At 39.7% G+C, this 18,294-nt stretch overlaps 1 protein-coding gene across 2 annotated transcripts in view; it reads left to right on the top strand.

Annotated features, from left to right (window-relative positions):
- The window catches only part of EHF (ETS homologous factor), a 33,899-nt gene extending 17,209 nt beyond the window's left edge, over positions 1–16,690 (top strand). Inside the window, exons 2-10 of one of the 2 annotated variants that reach the window (XM_053945509.1) lie at positions 1,081–1,180; positions 3,626–3,871; positions 4,191–4,250; positions 6,631–6,699; positions 6,790–6,858; positions 9,845–9,904; positions 12,266–12,461; positions 13,302–13,435; positions 16,200–16,690. In XM_053945509.1, the coding sequence (XP_053801484.1) occupies positions 1,084–1,180; positions 3,626–3,871; positions 4,191–4,250; positions 6,631–6,699; positions 6,790–6,858; positions 9,845–9,904; positions 12,266–12,461; positions 13,302–13,401 (897 nt within the window). In that variant the 5' untranslated portion in view covers positions 1,081–1,083 and the 3' untranslated portion in view covers positions 13,402–13,435; positions 16,200–16,690. Of the gene's footprint in view, positions 1–1,080; positions 1,181–3,625; positions 3,872–4,190; positions 4,251–6,630; positions 6,700–6,789; positions 6,859–9,844; positions 9,905–12,265; positions 12,462–13,301 lie in introns of both variants that reach the window. The other variant, XM_053945508.1, reaches the window with a different exon arrangement.
- Positions 16,691–18,294: the final 1,604 nt, after the last annotated feature.

The raw sequence follows: 18,294 nt of genomic DNA, 5'->3' as shown, positions 1-18,294 counted from the left end.
AATCCAAAGCCTTTGTAATGTTTAACAAATTACTTTCCCAATGTCCTTACAAATATCTTTGGTTATTATGTATATTTTTAAGTTTTACAACTTCACACCACTGAAAGATAATGTAAAACATGAAGAATACCCATCACTAGGGAATTTTGTATGCTTTCATTGGAATGATTAAGCATGGGATAAATGTAACATTTTTCTAGAATGTCATACAAGTAGGTTTTTTGTTTTTAAAGTATAAAAAAGTAAAGGACAATTTTACTCATGGTGCTAATGCTAAGATACATGGAAAGGAAAGTTTGCGTAAAAACGGGAATGCTGTCTTGGGGGTGGTGTCACTCCAAAATATTGATTCTGTTACAACAATGGCTGTCTCATTCACAAGATCATTGACCATCTGATTTTTTTGGTGGGTTGAAATGTATGATCTGTGATATTTGTTACCAAGAAGTGTTATAGACACTGCTGACACAGATCAGATAAGAAACTGGGTCAGCTGACAAGATATTCTCTGTAAGGCTATCTTCCTGTAACATTATGTGTATCCTTCTGTGCAAAGGATTTTCTGAGCATGACTTGTAGTCTACCATATAGTTTCATTTGCAATTATTGGAAAGTTCTTTCTCTCTCTCAAAAAAAAAAAAAAAAAAAAAAAAAAAAAAACACAAACAAAACACCACAAAAAAACAACTTGTTTAAATCATATTTCTCTTTAAAGCAGAAAAAAAAGTAAAACTATTTAGTATTTAATTTCTCAAAGCTTGGCAGTTTTCATGTATTGCTCTGTTAGGAGCCTTGTCTTTTCATTCGGCTTCTTTTCTGATTACAGATTATTCATTTATGGATAGGCAGCTGTAGAAACTTGCTTCTTGCGTATGCAAATTAATCATGGTAATGTTTATCATAAGGAGATTTTGTGGCAGTGGAAAAGGGGTTGTGTTAACATGTTCTTGATTTCAGTTGTATCTTCTACAAATGGAATTGGCCTCCTTGCTTCACCTTCAGTGGATTTTTTTTTTTTTTTAACATTTACCTCTTGGACTAGACACTGCTCACTTAGCAAGCTGTTTGATTCACTTACAGATCATGATTTTGGAAGGAGCTGGCAGGATGAGTATCAATTCCAGCAGCAATCTACTCCACCAGCAGCCTTCCTGGACAGATGGATATTCCACATGCAATGGTAGGAGGAATTCAACTGCCCTGAGTTGTATTCTTTTTTGGGAGGCCGGGGGACAGGGGCTGCTACACCTTTAAGCATGTAGAAGTATTATTTTTCAGTAGTACTAATTTACCGGAGTTTCACTTCTGGTAAGAAAACTTTTTATTTGTTACTTCATTTGTAAAAAGCTGAACTTGCAATAGGGACCAGTTTATTGTTCATTTCCTTACTGGCTGTCTTTCTTAAAATTTAATGGTGTTGAAAGTGCCAGAAGATCTCTCTTCTCAGTCCAGAATTCTTTCTCTGGTAGCTTTATCCCTCGTACTTCCTCTGAACAAACATTACTGTTTAATTCTAATCACCCCTCTGGCTTTCCAGGGGAATAGTATTTTTGGTCCTTTGCTGTATTTGCTTTTTTGGTTCAAATTACTAGATAGCTTTTTAATTAGACTGGCATTAGAGCACTAGGTAGCTTGTGGCTTGTGATTTTTTCTTTTTTTCTCCTTACTGTTTTCTGATTATATATCTGGGTATATAAAAATGTATTAATATATATTCTCTCACTATAAAAATATATATAAACCTATATCTCTATAGGTGCTTGACATAATTTTAGAATTCTTTTCATTATTCAATGAACAGGTAAAACTTAAAATCTAAGCAGACAATCATATGCTGCTCTTGTCCTTCTGATCCAAATAGTACTACAACAAAATTTAAATTAAAGTTCCCACTTAATGAAATGCTTATACTTTTTTATGTGTAATTTCTAAATACACATAATACAGGAATACATCAACATGTGCTTAATAAATGTGCCTGTTTTTTTATAACAGTGTCATACAAAAAAAAGTCATGCCTGAGTTTTACTCTTCCACGGGATTTCATGGAGGGAAATAGTGGGGGTCTATATCAAATTTTCAGGGTGAAACCCCTCAGGATTTACTTATGTTTTAGAGGGACAGGAAGCTCAAAGCTCAGACCAGCCTGCACAATAATTCACCACTACACATACTTTTACCTAAGCTACTTTCTCCTCTCACTAAAGTATCTTTGCTTACATTAAGATTCTTGTGGCCTTTGAAATCACTTTACTCTTCTGAAATGATAAGAATACAAATCAACCTCCCTTTCAGGGATATTTGACAGCTACAGCAAACCTTTTTTCTCTGACATACCACACTTTAAATACTTTCCACACTCATTCCCCAAATCCTTCGATGGGAGGATGAGGAACAGAAACTCCCTACATTACTTACACAAGCCTTGTTGGCTAATATTGATAAAGAAAGCTAAATAACTGTGGGGATTGTTTTTGTGTTACCTGGAAACTGTGTCCTGTACCTCATTTGAAGAGACCTGAGGTCTAGTGCACCTGAGTTAAGGTGATTTCCTAAAATGTGCCAATTCTGGTGCTTGTGGTCCTCTAGCAATATCCACTGTTGTCAGTATTTCTCACTGTGTGGTTAATTTTTTTTCTAGAGGAGACTGGGAACAGACTGGTGCCATATCCTGGAGCGAGGTCCCTGCAGAGCTTGGCCATGGCAGTCTCTCCTGCCACGTAATCTCTCATTCCCTCAGCCTTAAACCCTTCTTGCACTTGTGAACATTTTATCTCACCGTCACCTCTGTCTGGCATAGTCCGTTTTCCTCCTTTCCCAGGGAATAAATTGCACTGAACTCTGTGAGGACAGACCAAAGCAATCCTACCTTTGCTCTTATCTTACATAATGATCCTATCCCATGTACAATTTCTTCCATTTGCACATGCAAATTATTGTCGTGCAATGACATACAACCAAGAGCAGTTTAAGAGATTGCCAAGAAAAGACTCAGACATTCTAACAAGAAAATTAGGCAGCTTCCATAGCTAAAGATGAGTTTTACAACTACATTCAGAAACCACCTTACATGACTACAGCAATAATCTGCACCATCAGAATGCCAAATCTGTCATGAAACCATGGCCCACACTGATAGGCTTTTACTGTGGAACAGTATGAGAGTGCTTTTAACCTTCTTTTTCCTAACCCCACAATTAATATTTAGCCCCTACTAAGTTCTTATTCAAAGAAAGTTTCCACGTCACCTTATGAGAGTTTTGCAAGGCTTTTCCATCACTTTCTGATGCAATAAAATAATTTTCTCACACATCCCTTTTCAACAGTATTTCTGTAAAGTATCTTCCCTCAGAGAATTTTGGTGTATTTAGCCAACATTAATAAGTTAATTCCTCCAAATCAATCAGCCAAGAGGTGTGTAATGAAATAATGCCCAATTTTTAGATGGAAAACTGAGGTCAAAACCTTCACAATATTTTCTCCAGCTATAGCTACTGAGACAATGTTAAGGACTGAGGAAAGCATCTTGATCTGTAGACTTCCAGGACATGTAATTTGGCTGTAGATCTTATTGTGGATGACTATTATGCTATCAGAGACAGTAAATATTTTTTTTCTTTTCCAGTATCCAGTAGCTTCTATGGAACCCAGTGGCACGAAATACACCCGCAGTACTGGACTAAGTTTCAAGTCTGGGAGTGGCTGCAACACCTCCTTGATACCAACCAACTGGATGCCAACTGCATACCTTTCCAGGAGTTTGATATCAATGGGGAACATCTGTGTAGTATGAGCCTGCAGGAATTCACTCAGGCAGCTGGGACAGCAGGACAACTGCTTTACAGCAACCTCCAGCACCTAAAATGGAATGGTAAATAGATATTAAGAGAAACACGTGTATATTAGTCTGAATTCTGAGATCTTCAGAAGTCATTTACATTCCCCAGAAGCCTGCCTGGCAGATTATACTTGCTATGTTTGCTATTCTGCTTATAGTTCATTTATGGTATTGCTGAATTTCTTGGATATTACTTCAGGCAGAAATCTGAAGGATGAAGAAGAGAGGGAATGTTTCCCACTCCAAAATCAGCCCTCTGGCTCAGGTGTAGAAGTTGCTGCTTGGAGCTAATACATTTAATTCCTCTGTGCTCATTCTCATACTTCCTATCTGCCAATTTGCTTTCTTGCAGGTCAGTGTGGAAGTGACATGTACCAATCTCATAATGTCATTGTGAAGACAGAGCAAACAGGTGAGTAGCAGTTGGGTAAATTGTCTTTTGAAAAGAGGGGACCCTTCTTCCAAGGGAGACAAATCAAAGTGTCATTAAATAAAATGGAAAGTGTATCATGCAGAATTAAAGAAGTAATACAAATGTCAGTCAGTGCCTACTTCTGAAGTTTCGGGTAATACCACATGCATGTGGCCACTTTTCCTGGGAGACCTCTGCAGTATCAGCAGTCTACATGGATGTTCAGAGTTGGAGTAGTTTGAGGTGCTCCATGGAGGCAGCTTTGTAGAGGACTTCATTCTATGCTTCATTCAGCAGATTTCAAAACAACTATTTTAACAATATGCTCCTTTAAAAAAAAAAGGAAGAAAGAAAGGAAGAAAAAATATTTTGTTGTGAAGTGCTGTTAATGTTTGAAACACGGGGAGATCCCCAAAAACCAGCTTGGAGAGAAAAAAAAAGGTTACATTTTAATTTCTTCACTGGTTTCAATGAAACTGAAATCCAGGCAGTAGTTTGGTTTGATCAAATCTGCATTTCTGCTGTTGCAATTCTTTTTCTGAGTGTGTTTATAGCTAGATCCCTTTCCTCCCAGGGCTTTGTTTAACTGAGAAAAGAACTTCAGCTTGATTCAACCATCCTCTTCAGGCACAATTATTTTCCTTGTTCCTTTGCCAGATCATGCCTGTCCATATCCACACACTCTCTATCCCACTAGTCCCAGCCTCTTTGTATGTAGGTGTGCCCATGAGCCACGTTTTGATATCTCCTGGCAGAACAAATACTGATCTGTTGCATGTGGTGTCTCTAACAAATACTGTCACCCTGTTTATCCACTTAACCTGTTGGAGCCCAGCCTCTCCAGCCAGGAACATTACCCACATTCTCCTTGCAGCAGGCAAGGATTGCAATCTACAATCCACTCCTGGTATGGGAGATGTGCATGAGGCAGCCTTGCTGCTTTCCATAGAGGTAACTCCAGTAATCCTTTAAGTCCTGATTTATGAGATCCTGGTATAATATTATTTCCTTCTCCTACTGGAGATGAGGACAAAACACCTCAACTGCACATCTTGGAAAGGACTAACTGATGGGTGGTTCTCCTGGATGTGCTGAATCCTGAAAGGCCTGGTGGGGCTCTGGTGGTGCCAACTACAGCCAGTGGGAGTGGATTAAGTTTCTGCTTGTGAAGGAGCAGGAATTGTGGATTAGAGCTGCTGGGAAAGTTACTCCTCATGAGGCAAGGACAGGGCTGGTGGTTTTGAGGGGAAGCTTGTCTCACTCCAGTAACCCATCACAGCTGCAAAGATGGGTACTGAAAAAGGCCAAAATGAACAAAGGTGAACAGTTTTCCTGTGTTCTGGCTGGGTAAGGCCTGTTTTCAGAGGCAACATTAGGCAGATCAGGTGTCCAGGCAAGCAAAGGGTGTGTGCTATTGTAGGAATGCAAGCTCTGGGTGCCCAAACATGCAGGTATTAGTTAGCATGCCTGTGAAATTCCTATGTCATCAGTGGTAACTTCGCCAAACATGATTATTTAGCTGTAACTCATTTTGGGGTTTTTGATTTCATTTATATGAACATGAAAAAAATTAGGTTTAACCTAGATTTGAACCTTATATCTCATCCCTACTGACCTGGTTTCAAAAGAAAAAGAGATTTTTAAGGCTTCTGACCTTAAAAATGCACTGTGAAGGAAGTAATTTCCAGACCAGTGTACAGGTCATAAAGACAGTACTTCTGTTCTGCTTATATTGATCCATATGACCAGAAGGTCACTAAAAATTATTCCTCTTTAATAATGAAGGTGGTTTTTTAGGTTAAGGATGGGGACTTAGTGTGCCTGGAATAAAATGGCCCTTCATCTAGGATTAGGCTGTGATGTTTCTCACCATGTGCTTAAACAATGAGCTGTGTTTCAGAGAGGACTTTCGAGTTCTACCATTATAGAAATAAATACTCATCATAAGCATCCTTCTTTTTTACTAGATATTTGAAAACACTTTCATCTCTGTGGCCCCAACGCACTGTCATAATCATCAGGGGCTGAGAGTTCAGGACTGGATTGGGTAGAGTTAGAGTTGATCTGGCATTGGAAACCTCCTCCAAGGCCAGGCAGAAATTATATACTAGTCAGGAAAAGGCAGAGCATACTACATTATTTCTAAAAATCAGTGCTTTGTGTAAATACATTTGCCTGACTATGCAAAGCTCCATGCATAATTTGAGTGAAAGTAAATAATTTTGTACATAGTCCCTTCACTTCTTGGTTCCCTTGACAGCTTTTTTTTTTTTTTCTTTTTTTTTTGCACATTTTAAATTCTTTCAGTGCTCAATACTTACCTCTGTGCTGAAAAACGTTCTTTTAGTGATCCAGTTTTTTTTTTGTCCTTTACCTTCAGATCCGTCATTAATGGTGTCCTGGAAAGAAGATAATTATCTTTATGACAGTGGCTATGGTAGCACAGTAGGTAACTAACATCACAATACTTCATGCATTCTGAGATGGCTTTATTGTTGTCTGAGGCTATTAGTTTAAATGTCTTCCTTTTAATTCCCAGAGTTATTGGACAGTAAAACATTCTGTCGTGCTCAGATTTCCATGATGACACCTAATCACCAATCTTCTGGTAAGAAACTTGTAATTATATTTTTAATTGTTTGTCACTTGTCCCAGAGCTACCAACATGTCTCTGTGGTCTTCTGTTGTAGGATTGCATCTGAGCCTCTAGTAATTTTAAACCAAGCAATGATGATTCTGACAGGTTTATTAGCTGTCATTATTACAATAGCTTTCTTTAAAGAAATGCTTCTGTCTTCTCTCTGTCAAGAGGAAGATGATCAAATAATCTGTAATCTCCACATATCTTTTAAAGCGACTGAGTCAAAGGGGTAAACATGAGTGTCAGAGATACAAGACATTCCAGCTACACCACGCTTTTCTGTGGTGCAGCATATGGGGCAAACAAGTGCCCCATTCCTCCCCAAAGCAGCCATGCTCCCCGGTGAGCCTGTGATTCATGCTGAGCAGGCTGCTGGGTTTGGGGCCAGGCTCCGGTTGGCCTGGGGCAGCTGTAGGGCAGACACCAAGCCCTGTGCCCAAATGCGCTGGCACAAGGGCTTCCTCCTCCAGCCTCTCTGAGCTGACAGCGGGGTGCTCACTGAAGCCGCCTGTCTTCAGTAAGGGAGAGCTCAAATCCACCTGCTGAGGGGCAGGAGATAGAGCAAACCTATTTGCTGTAGTGCCTGGTCAAAGTGCAGTCTGGTCACATGTGGCAAAGGCTCTGTGGGCCCCATCCTGGGGGCTGCCACCAGGACAGAGGCAGGAGAGCAAGGCAGGGGGACAAGAGTAAAGCAGAGGCGGCAGGGGAGTGAGAAAGCGGGGAAGGAAAGGCGGGTTCTTCTTAGGAGGCCATTAAGCAGAGATCTGAGGGAGAAGGCACTGGAAGTGCTGGAGGAGAAGAAAGGAGAGCGTGTTGCTGTAGACCAGCCTTGCACTGGGGTCAGCCCTGTGCTTCTGCATGTGGGTAGCGGCTCCAGCCGCTCTGCCTGCCATCCACTGCTCCTCCAGCCTCTTGGCCAAGTGGCATACAGTTTAACTAATGCACACAGCTACGAATTACCAAAAAAAAAAAAAAAAAAAAAAAAAAGGAGAGAGGGAGAAAACTTGACCAGAAGAAGAAAACCACCAAACCTTAAAAAACCTCAACTAAACACCCTGTTTGCTTTCTCTACCACCTCCACCCACTCTCACAAGATGGCTACCAGGATTTCAGGGCTCTGACAGGGCTGGGGACCTGTCCAGATCCCGGCACGGTGTGTTTATCTGCTGACTGCTTAAGCCTAGAGCTAGGGTGGCACACCAAGGGCACAGCCTCCTGTAAAAACTAAATTTGTATATCCTGTAAAAAAAATGGCTCATTCCTGAATCATATGCAAATAATGCGTAACCTTTTGTCAAAAGTTTTGCAAGATGGCTTTGTTGAAACTGCATCATAACTCTTTTCATCTGTCAGGCCCTAGCCTCCTAACATGGCATGTTTGAAACCAGTCTCCATGTAGGAGCTGTGGCAGAGCAGGAGGCTGTTTACACAGTAAATCACTGGCTAGGCAAAAGGCAACTGAACTTTCAAGAATAAATTTCCAGCTAAGTGGAGCATAACAAACATTTGCAAGTGAATTGTGGGATTTTAAAATGAGAAGGATTTATATGAGGGCAAATAAAGAATTGGGTCCTGCAGTTGTTACCTGGAGTTCCCACAGGCTTTTAATAACATATGGGGAATCATAATCTGAGGAAAGGCAGTGAAATAAGCCTCATTTTACTTCCCCCACACCACACCCCCCTCCAAGCTGAGTGAGGTTCAGGCTAGTTCCTGCTCTTTGAGAGTGGGAAGGCAAAATGACTCAGAGCACGTTTGCTGCTTGGGGGTCAAGGACAATAATTTATCAGACTTAGAATAGCAGAGGTTAGGCCTATCCCCACGGTCTTGTTCAGTTTATGTTTCCAGTTATGTATGAATAAAACAAGTGTGTGAATAAGTTTGCATCTACCTTTTCACATGCAATTATTGCAGTAGCTTGTGCAAATCTGACAAGTTTCTATGCAAATTAATATTTCCTGTGAGTCATTTTCCCATGCAAATGCCTGGTTTCCATGAAAAGTATGATAATTGTGCATTCATAGAAGCTGGGAAAACATGCGTGGGACCTTAAGCTAAGCTTTGCTTTATGGGATTCAGGGACAAGGTATGCTGAAAAGCAAACACAGAAGGGGCTCCCTCTCAGGTCTATCCCACAGATTTTGTGAGACTTAGAGCAATCACATGAAAGCTATTCATTAAGTACAACAGCAGAGCCAGGCTGCAGTGGTTTGGGGGTGGGAGGGTTGAACGTGCAGACTGCAAGGTAGGTTACAGTCATGAACAGGCAGAACTTCTTTTTTTTTCATTTCTGAAGAAATGCTTGTGCCAGAAATCCTATTTATCCTCTGACTGGCTGCAGGTGATAAAGTACCATTGATGAGAAATGGCTTGTTCCTATGGCTCTGAGCCACAGAAAAATATATGCTTGTCCTGCTGCCAAAAACTCCTACCAGTGCAGCCCCTTTCCCCCACCCTGCCCCCCTGAACAGCAGCGCTTTGCCAGTTCGTTATGTTTTAGTCAGGTAGGTGTTCTGTGCATTGGTACCAGCACATACATTTCCCATTAGATCATCTCTTCAGAAACAAATAAAGCCCCAAAGATACGTGCTTCAGCAAAGACTAAGATAATGGGACAATTCAGGATTCCTTTTACAGATGTGATCATCCTATTTTTCTCTCTCTCACACACAATATGAGGTGAGGTATTTGTTAATCAAATTTAGCTTTCAAAAGCCAAATGTTTACCTCTGCATTCATTCTTTATTCATCAGTGGTCTCTTTGAGAAGTGTGCTGATTAACATATAGTACAGAAAACAAAACTCTCCCTCCTCACTTAGATTACCTTCCGAAAAGTGATTATCTTTAGAAGAGATATTTATTCTTTTTTGTGGTTTTATTTCTTTCAACCTGCTAGTCAGTGGAAAGCCTTTAATCAAATTTACAAATAGACTTCATTTTCCTTCTCTGCAGACTCTTCAGATGCAAAAAAATCGCAAGATCATATCCCAAAGTCGCACACCAAGAAGCACAGTAAGTCAACATCCATGCTTATAAGGGTTGGTTAGTTTATTGAAGGAAAAAGAAACAAATGAAAATCAAATCCTCTTTGGGAGGGAAGAGGAAGCATTTTGAATGCAAAACGCGTTAAATCATTGTTGTGATTGAATTCTGAAAGGATCTATCTAGTACTGCTTGTTTGCGTCATTTTTGGACTCAATATTGTTAAACTTTTCAAATTGTTTTTATCAGTGAGGGCCTACAGGGAAGCAACAAGAAACCAGCTTCCTCTGCCCTGTCTTGAACTGGGCTAGTGGAATGAAGTAAAGGAATGATGAGGAAGACCCAGGATTTAATCAGAAGGGCCTGTGCGTGGGCACAGTCATGCTCATGCCTGTGCCTGCCAGGTGCAGCACGCACCACAGACCCTGCTCGGCATCTCCTTGTAGAACTTCTCACGCAAAATATCACAAGAAAGCACCTGTGCCTCAATCTTGCCACCTTCTTATCCCCTGATATGACAGTCTCTCCACTCCCATCACGTACATTTTCTGCAAGTTTTTATTCAACCTGACTCTGAAGACAGGATACCATAACTGTGATTTCTATACATAGTTCCGTTAACGTACTTTACTGAGATTTTTTGATGCTGAAAATATCCTATGTATGTCTTTTCCATCCTATTTAATTCCCTGATTATAATAGGAAAGCTTAGTATTGGTCTTTCACTGCATTTTGTGGTATTTGGGTTCATCCTGTTTCAATATGACCTCCAGATTGTCTCTTCCTGACTCTTCTTACTCTTGTTCTGTTGCTTTGCCCCAACAGAACTACTGAACTTTATGTCTGTACACAAATATCTCGGTGGTGTTTTTTGTGTGTGTGTGTTTATAAAAAGGTTGTTCATGAAAGGATTAGACAGGACTGGTCTGAAGAAAGACCTGTGAAGAACTGAGGTCTGTCAGCTTGTTCAGCTTGGAGAAGAGAAGGCTGAAGGTTGACACATCCTTAGGGAGGGCAGTGGAGGGGGAGGTGCTGATCTCTGTCTAGTGACCAGTGATAGGATATGAGGAAATGGAGTGAAGGTGTGCCAGGGAAAGTTCAGACTGCATAATAGAGAAGGTTCTTCACCCAGAGGGTGGTCGTTCACAACGGGCTCCCCAGGAAAGTGATCACAGCAACAAGCCTGACAGAGTCCAAGGAGCATCTGGACAATGCTCTTAGTCATGTGGTTTAGTTCTAGGATGTCCTGCGAGGAGCAGGGAGTAAGACTTGATGATTTTTATAGGTCCGTTCCAACTTGAGATATTCTGTGATTCTAACATCTCATCAGTCGCAGCCTGGGCCTATAAACCAGGTGACATTGGCAGTCTGGGCTAATCCCCTTCATCTCCAGTTCCTCCAGTACTGCTCCGTATCACGTCCATAAGTTACTGATGTTCAGATAGGTTAGATCCACAACATTTTAATGGGCCTAGAAAACAATTATAATAATAAGGAAAAATATTGGATTAGTTGACTGAAATCTAATTCTACTTATACTGCACTGCATACCATTTTCAAGTTACCTTCACATCTTTGACTAGCTTGTTTCCTTCTTAATTTGGTCTAATTGCATGCTTTTGAAGTGAGACCAAAGGACTGCTGTCTTTCTGGCTCACCTTGTCACTGTGTTTGTTATTCTTCATTTGTAAACTACTTCATCTGATTGGATGGATTTATTTAAGGTTTTTTTTTTTTTTTGACCTGGACTTTCTGGTTCTATCTTTATAGTAACTATGCTTAAACTGAGAGGTCTACCTGTGGAACTGGGAATCTGTCTTCTCTACACCATGTTCAAACTTTTTGGTTCCCTTTTTACATACAATTTTGGCTGGCCAGCTTTGTCACTGTCCTTCTATCCACTCTACACCTTCTTACTTACTCATTCATGCAGAATGGCAGTTCACCTACTGTGCCTTCTGTCTGTATTTTAAATGCATGGAGGTTCGGTGCCTGCTTCATGGTAATCTGTCTGTTTCATTTGCCACACAATAATATCAGGTTACATGCTGTGCTGTAGACAGGGATCAGGGGAAATGGGCAAATTAGATGAGGGGAAGGCTTAAACATGTTCTCTTTTAGGGCAGGAGCAGTGCCAAAGGCAGAAGGAAGCAGTGGGTGTTTGGACTCTGCTTCCCCTGGTTGCTGGGGCTCCTACCTGCCTGACTGAGGCCGACGCTTACCTGCAGTCAAAAGGCTGCCAGTGTTTTTCACCTGTATATCTCTGAGGTGGGGGTCCTGTGCTCCAGAAACTATGGCCTGAGTGTTCACCCTCTGTAGATGGCATAAAAATTGCAATCATAGCCCAGAGAGCCCTTGAGACACTCCTTCCTGCCCTCTTTCCTTTTTCAGACCCTCGAGGAACTCATCTTTGGGAATTTATTCGAGATATTCTTCTCAATCCTGAGAAAAACCCAGGATTAATCAAGTGGGAAGACCGGTCGGAAGGTGTCTTCAGATTTTTAAAATCTGAAGCTGTGGCCCAGCTGTGGGGAAAGAAGAAAAACAACAGCAGCATGACTTATGAGAAACTCAGCCGGGCTATGAGGTGAGCTGATGTTGCTGAGAAAGACTGTGGCACATACACAGACCAACTGGATGGAGAATTTGTCTGACTTTTAGAAATGATTTGTCAACAGCAGAAGTTGCTTTCTTTGATAGTCTCTCACACTAATTTTGTAATAATTTGTAGCATTATATTCTTTTCTTCTCCTGTTTCTGTAGAATATATGATATATTCTATATATCACAATATATATTCTATATAACACAAATAATTGTTTATATATATATATAAAAATTCTGTTTGGCTCCATCCAAACAACCAGTGTAGGAAGGGAATATGGTTGCAGAAACCTGAGAATATTTAAATGGTCCAGTAATGGCTGGAGACCTTGTTGTTTCCAGCAGCATTCAGAAACTAGGCATTGTCCTAGGAAACTAGGACACATGCATTGTCTTAAAATCGGTGTTAGGATTTTCTTTCCTCTTTGATTTAACATTTTGAGAATTTTTCCATAATCTCTGAAACTTCAAAATGTATTTTTAAAAGGGCTGAGGTTCTTTCCCAGTCTGATTTTCAGATCCTGGCTTATCTGGAAAAAAAAACCCATGAAACCTCATAAGAGTCTATGATAAATCCAGCAGTATGCTTTGACTTGAAACAGGGTGAAATTCAAACTCAGGAGCTAATTAACATAAAGGAAAAAAGAAAACATCCATTTTTCCTTCTCTGTCATTCATTTATAATGATCTTAGATATTATATATATATCTCAATAGAAAATCAGGACTTTTTAAACTAGCTAAGGGATTATCTAATTGGCAGTGGCCTTTTAGGATCACAGGTGAATTTACTCTTATATCTTTTTCTGTTTTTATTTTAACAGATACTATTACAAAAGGGAAATACTTGAGCGCGTGGATGGTCGGAGATTAGTATATAAATTTGGAAAGAATGCCCGTGGTTGGAGAGAAAATGAAAATTAAATAGATAAAGGAATAACATTTAAAACCTATGGATGTAAATATTCAAAGACTATTTTCTTATATTTATGTATCAAACTGGGGTGAGAAAACAATTCTACTTCTGTCGGGAAGAAAGAACATTATCATTATTGGTGTTAAAATTATTTTATTTGAAGTATGTCCTGTATGGGGAAAAAATGTACACAGTTTTCTGTGATATAAGTTAACATTATAGAATTATGATTATTTTTCCCTTCTTGTGAACTTTTCTTCTTATTTTTTTTTAATCATACAGGCATAATGTGATTCATGAGTCATGTAAAGAAAGGGAAGGAGCTAAATATTAGGGCATTTAGGGAGTATGATCCACTTTGGAAGGCAGCAATAAGTGGAGGAAACAGTAAAGCATCTCTGAGCCAAGTAGCCTTCTTCCATAGTCAAATGGTTTATAGCTTTCCTTGGCCAATACCACTTGTTCCTTCCCTGTGAGTGTTTTAATACTTTGCTGGCTTTCAGCTGCTTTTCTTGAATTAGACAGTGGGTTCCTCTTCAGCTGGCTTATCCCAGCCACAAGAACAGTGGCTCTGCAAGGTGGCTGTCAGCATTTATTTGGAGAACGCATACTACCTCCACCACTGAGACCTTCTTTTGTGGGCAGATATTTAGGACCAGACCTTACCTGATACTCAGTGTCCTCCCTAACCTCCAAGGAGCATTCAGCTCACCTCAGGAAAAAAAGCTAATTTTTGTTAACTAATATCTTTGGGGTGAACTGCTGGAAGAGTATCGATCTTGGGCACCAAAAGCTGTTGAAGGAAGATTGTTTTCTGACTGGGAAAACTTATTAAAAGGCACTGATTTCCCAGTAGGAATGTTAATAATCCTCTCACCCTCTTGCACTTCTAATTAAAGCTTTCAAATCTGTATCATATGGAGCAGTGAGGAGGTGGGCAAGCAGAACGTTTATTAATCCCTTGGCACGAGGAAGAAGTCTCCCCAGTTATTTCAAGCTGTGGTCCTCCTGGAAGGTCAAGTCTCACTTGGACAGATACTTTCAAAAAACCTTTGAGAAATGCAAAGCTAAACTATGTGCAAAATATTAGTTCCCCTTGCTTTCCTCAAGTCTAATTCTATACTGTACTTATATTTGTCATTTGTGCTTGGATTTTTAGTTGGAGGAAAAACTCCATCAACATAAAGGCACTGAGATTTTAGGTCTGGCTCAGTATTTTGAGTTCAGCTCTAGCAGCACTATGCAGACACTGAGCATTCATTGGCAGCTTTTCCTTTCTCCAGCTTACAAATGCTTTCTGCTGGCATGAGCATATGCAGAACATAGGGAAATAAAAACTAGAGGAGGCAGCACTTCACCAGGTCACTGATTACGTGAGATGTGGAAGTTGAGAAACAGGATTGTCTTGGTGATGTTAACAGAGGTGAAACTAAGATCAATTTCAAATCACTTTTTCAGGTATTAGAATTTGGAAATAATAACAGGGACTGAGAAGTCCAAGATTAAAAAAGAAAAATAAAAAAAAGGGAAAATCAAGAATATTAAATCCATCCAATATCTATTTCCTGGGGCATCTCCTGGGTTTGAATCCATATTAGCTTGAAATACAGCAAGATACAGCTGGAGGTTGCAGGATATTCTATTTTTGTTTGTCTTAAAAGGAAATAGAGATGAAACCAAGAGACAACAGAAGTATCAATATGAAGTGTATAAAACGTGCTTAGCAACAATTTGTAGGCAAACATGAGAGCCTAACTTGTTATCTACACATGTAGGGCATGTTAAACAATAGCACCACCTCCTGCACTGTGTATGCGAGAGCTGTCACCATCAATTAACCATACATGACAATTTTTACTTTTCATAACCTGGGCAGAGAGAGCTTCATCTTATTTACAAATCAAATAATAAGCCTGTGTACTTCAAAGCATTTTTTTTCTCTCAGTCTATCTCTCTTTGGTTTTCTTTTTTTTTGACTGTCTGTGCTAGCCTTGCTTGCTTTTGCAAACTCAATAATTTCCTTTTTTAGCTTAATTTGCTACATTTCACTTCCTTTACCATCATTTTGTAGTTCATATAACAAGTATAAGGACACCAGCTGAGAAGAGAACTTTCACTTTGCTCCTAAGACCATTTCTTCCCCTACCTGGTGGTTATTTGTACCCCTTTGCTCTATGCTCTTCACACCACCTCCACACCTTGCGTGAAAATCTGAGATTACTGTACCATCACAAATCTGCAATGCAGTTGTGCCTTATCTTAGGTTAACATATATCTTATAGTAATGGATTTTAATACTTCATGAATTTGCTTTCTACCTGATCTCTCACAAGATTTCTTGGGAGATAAAATGAACCTGTGATATATGCGTGTCACCACTGGGTTGCTGAACAGCAGCTTAACCTGCTTTTAAAGATTTTGAAAGATAAAACTGTAATTAGAAGCATTCTGTATAAATTGAGAGAGTGGTTTACGTTGGGGTGCAGTATAAATGGTCTTCCACTGTCACATCTTTCAGCATGTGGAAATCATGCAAGTTTCTATTTCCACCCTGCGGAACTTTGCAGTGTTGTAGGTATTTGTCATTCAGCATTACAATAGCACAAAGTTGGAATAGAAGCCAGCCAACATTTACTCTGTTTTACAAACCTTTGCCTAAGACAAAGGACTGTTTAAAATTACAGTTCTTGCCAAGGACAGATGCAACCAGACCTAAGCAAACGGAGAAAATGAAGAGATGAATTTTTATGTAAATTGCTATTTAAACAAAAATCATTTCTGATTGCTCTTTTATTTTGTGTTTCAGAGGCTGAGCAATCATATTTTTAGATGTATCCTTTAAGTTAGCAGCTGCTGAACTGGTAGCACCATGTGTATAGATTTTTATTGTACCATAATTTTTCGTATGTATAAAGCTCTAGATAGGAAAGTATATTGTATTTATACAGTCACATGCAAATCACAACGTCAAAGGGTTGGCATGAGCACTCTCAATATTTTCTGCACAAAATTAGAGCAACTTGCTCTAAAAACATCCTGAGAAACTGTACGTAGGCTGTTGAACTACATAGACATTAAAAGTTTTAGTTACATTTTCATGTTTCTTTCTGCAGCACATTGCATAATTCCTGCTTGCTTCTCACAGCATCATCTTCAATGTCTACGTGTGGAAACAAATCCAAGTTAGATATTTCACTATTGCCATTGTAAATTCCAGCTTGGAGACAATGTATTCACAAAATGGTTCTAAAGACTGTTTCTATTTTTGTGAATATGATATAAATTCAAATAAAACACTCATGAAAGAAATTATTTGATTAATGTTTATCTTCCCCTTTTTATGTCTTGTGATTGGAAGTGTCTAATGTGAATTCTTTCAGTACTGAAAAATATTTTAATATTTTTGAAAGGACTGCTGTAACTACAACAAAATCCAATAGCTTAAATTTACTAATATGTTGAATACCTGATCTTTTGTGAAGATACTCGGTTTCCAAACCTGTTTTATGTCTCACAGGCCTCACTGAAATAATGGATTATGTCAACACAGCTAGATTGCCTTTCTTGTTTGGCTGCTAAACTTAACAAAGACCTGACTTCAGCACTGATTTAACTTCAAGGTATTTTGAAGTGTGTGCAAGGGCTAGGCTGATTAAGGATGCCATTACTCAAACCGAGCATTTCCTTTACTGAGTCAAAGCAGCTAAAATGATGAAATACTGTCCTTCATGTTATTTTTCCATCTAAGAGGTGGCTATGAAAAGGGGACATCTCTCCTGATTTAGTCTGCAGCTTCAGGTAAAAAAGTGAAAATGCCTGCAGTTAAAAGCAAGTCAAGGCAGACTCCTTGGCATTTGCAGTCTGGGGGCTGTGGCCGTGCCAGCTGGGTGCAAGGGTGCTGTGTGTGGCCTGTGAAGGGCCACCCTGTAGCCCCTGTGGTGCCCTGCTGGGTGTCCCGGGCTGGCAGTACAAGGTGGTGCAGAGCAGCCAGTCTGACACAGAGACCTGAGCCTGCTGCTGTGCCAGCACATCTGGAGTTGGGCTGGAATCTCAATCAGAAGCTTCCCTGCAATAGGACAAGCCACACCATCATGCACTAGCATCTGCAGAATTTTAAGCAAGTGAGTGGTTCCCCTGCCATTGAAATGATGCATATGGGTGTTTGAGGATGGTGGCTCTAGGAGTGTTTAATCTGTATAGAATCAGCCTATATTTGAACCTGTAATTTCAAAGGGGCTCCAATGTCCACATAAATAGGAGAATGGGTTTGAATTTTGAACACAATTACAAACCCCAGGTTTAGCGTGCAAAATCAGTGTCCCAAGAGTGGTCATAGTTTGAGAACTTGGGAGTCCCCAACTAGGTTTCCAAAGGAATTGGAACTAGATTTCAGGCAAGTCCAGACTGAGATTTAAATAAGCACAGCAGTAAATGGTTGGGGCTTTTGTTTCAAGCAAGCTGAGGCCAATACTTGGGACAAACACAGAATATTGTTTGGAAACATGCAATTAAATGCACACCTAATAAACTCCCCCCAACCCCCCCAATTAAAAAAAATTAAATCAAGCAAACCAAAACTCTTCCTTGGTTGTCACTTAAAACCAAGGAAAACTGCAGCATTCAGCTGCAGTCTAAGACCACGTGAATTAAAAATTCAAGGCAAAATTCAGTTTACAAATCTTATGTAAATAGAAAATAAATAAGAGTGCTGTAAACAGAGTTTACCTGCATCTTAATGTGACATAAATTTGTGTGCATGTTTGTATCAAGGACAAGTGAGTGTTGCTTCAGGTAAGTGCAATCTGGTACTAGCAAAATAAAAAAGGTGATTAAGAGTTACCAATACTAATACCTTCCAATAAATGGGTTACTTACAATAATTTAAAAGATAGGTTAGATAC

This window comes from Vidua chalybeata, chromosome 6 (assembly GCF_026979565.1).
Source record: "Vidua chalybeata isolate OUT-0048 chromosome 6, bVidCha1 merged haplotype, whole genome shotgun sequence".
In the NCBI taxonomy this organism is placed as follows: Eukaryota; Metazoa; Chordata; class Aves; order Passeriformes; family Viduidae; genus Vidua; species Vidua chalybeata.
The sequence above is the reverse complement of the archived record's forward strand: the minus strand, read 5'-3'. Positions and strand labels throughout refer to the sequence as shown.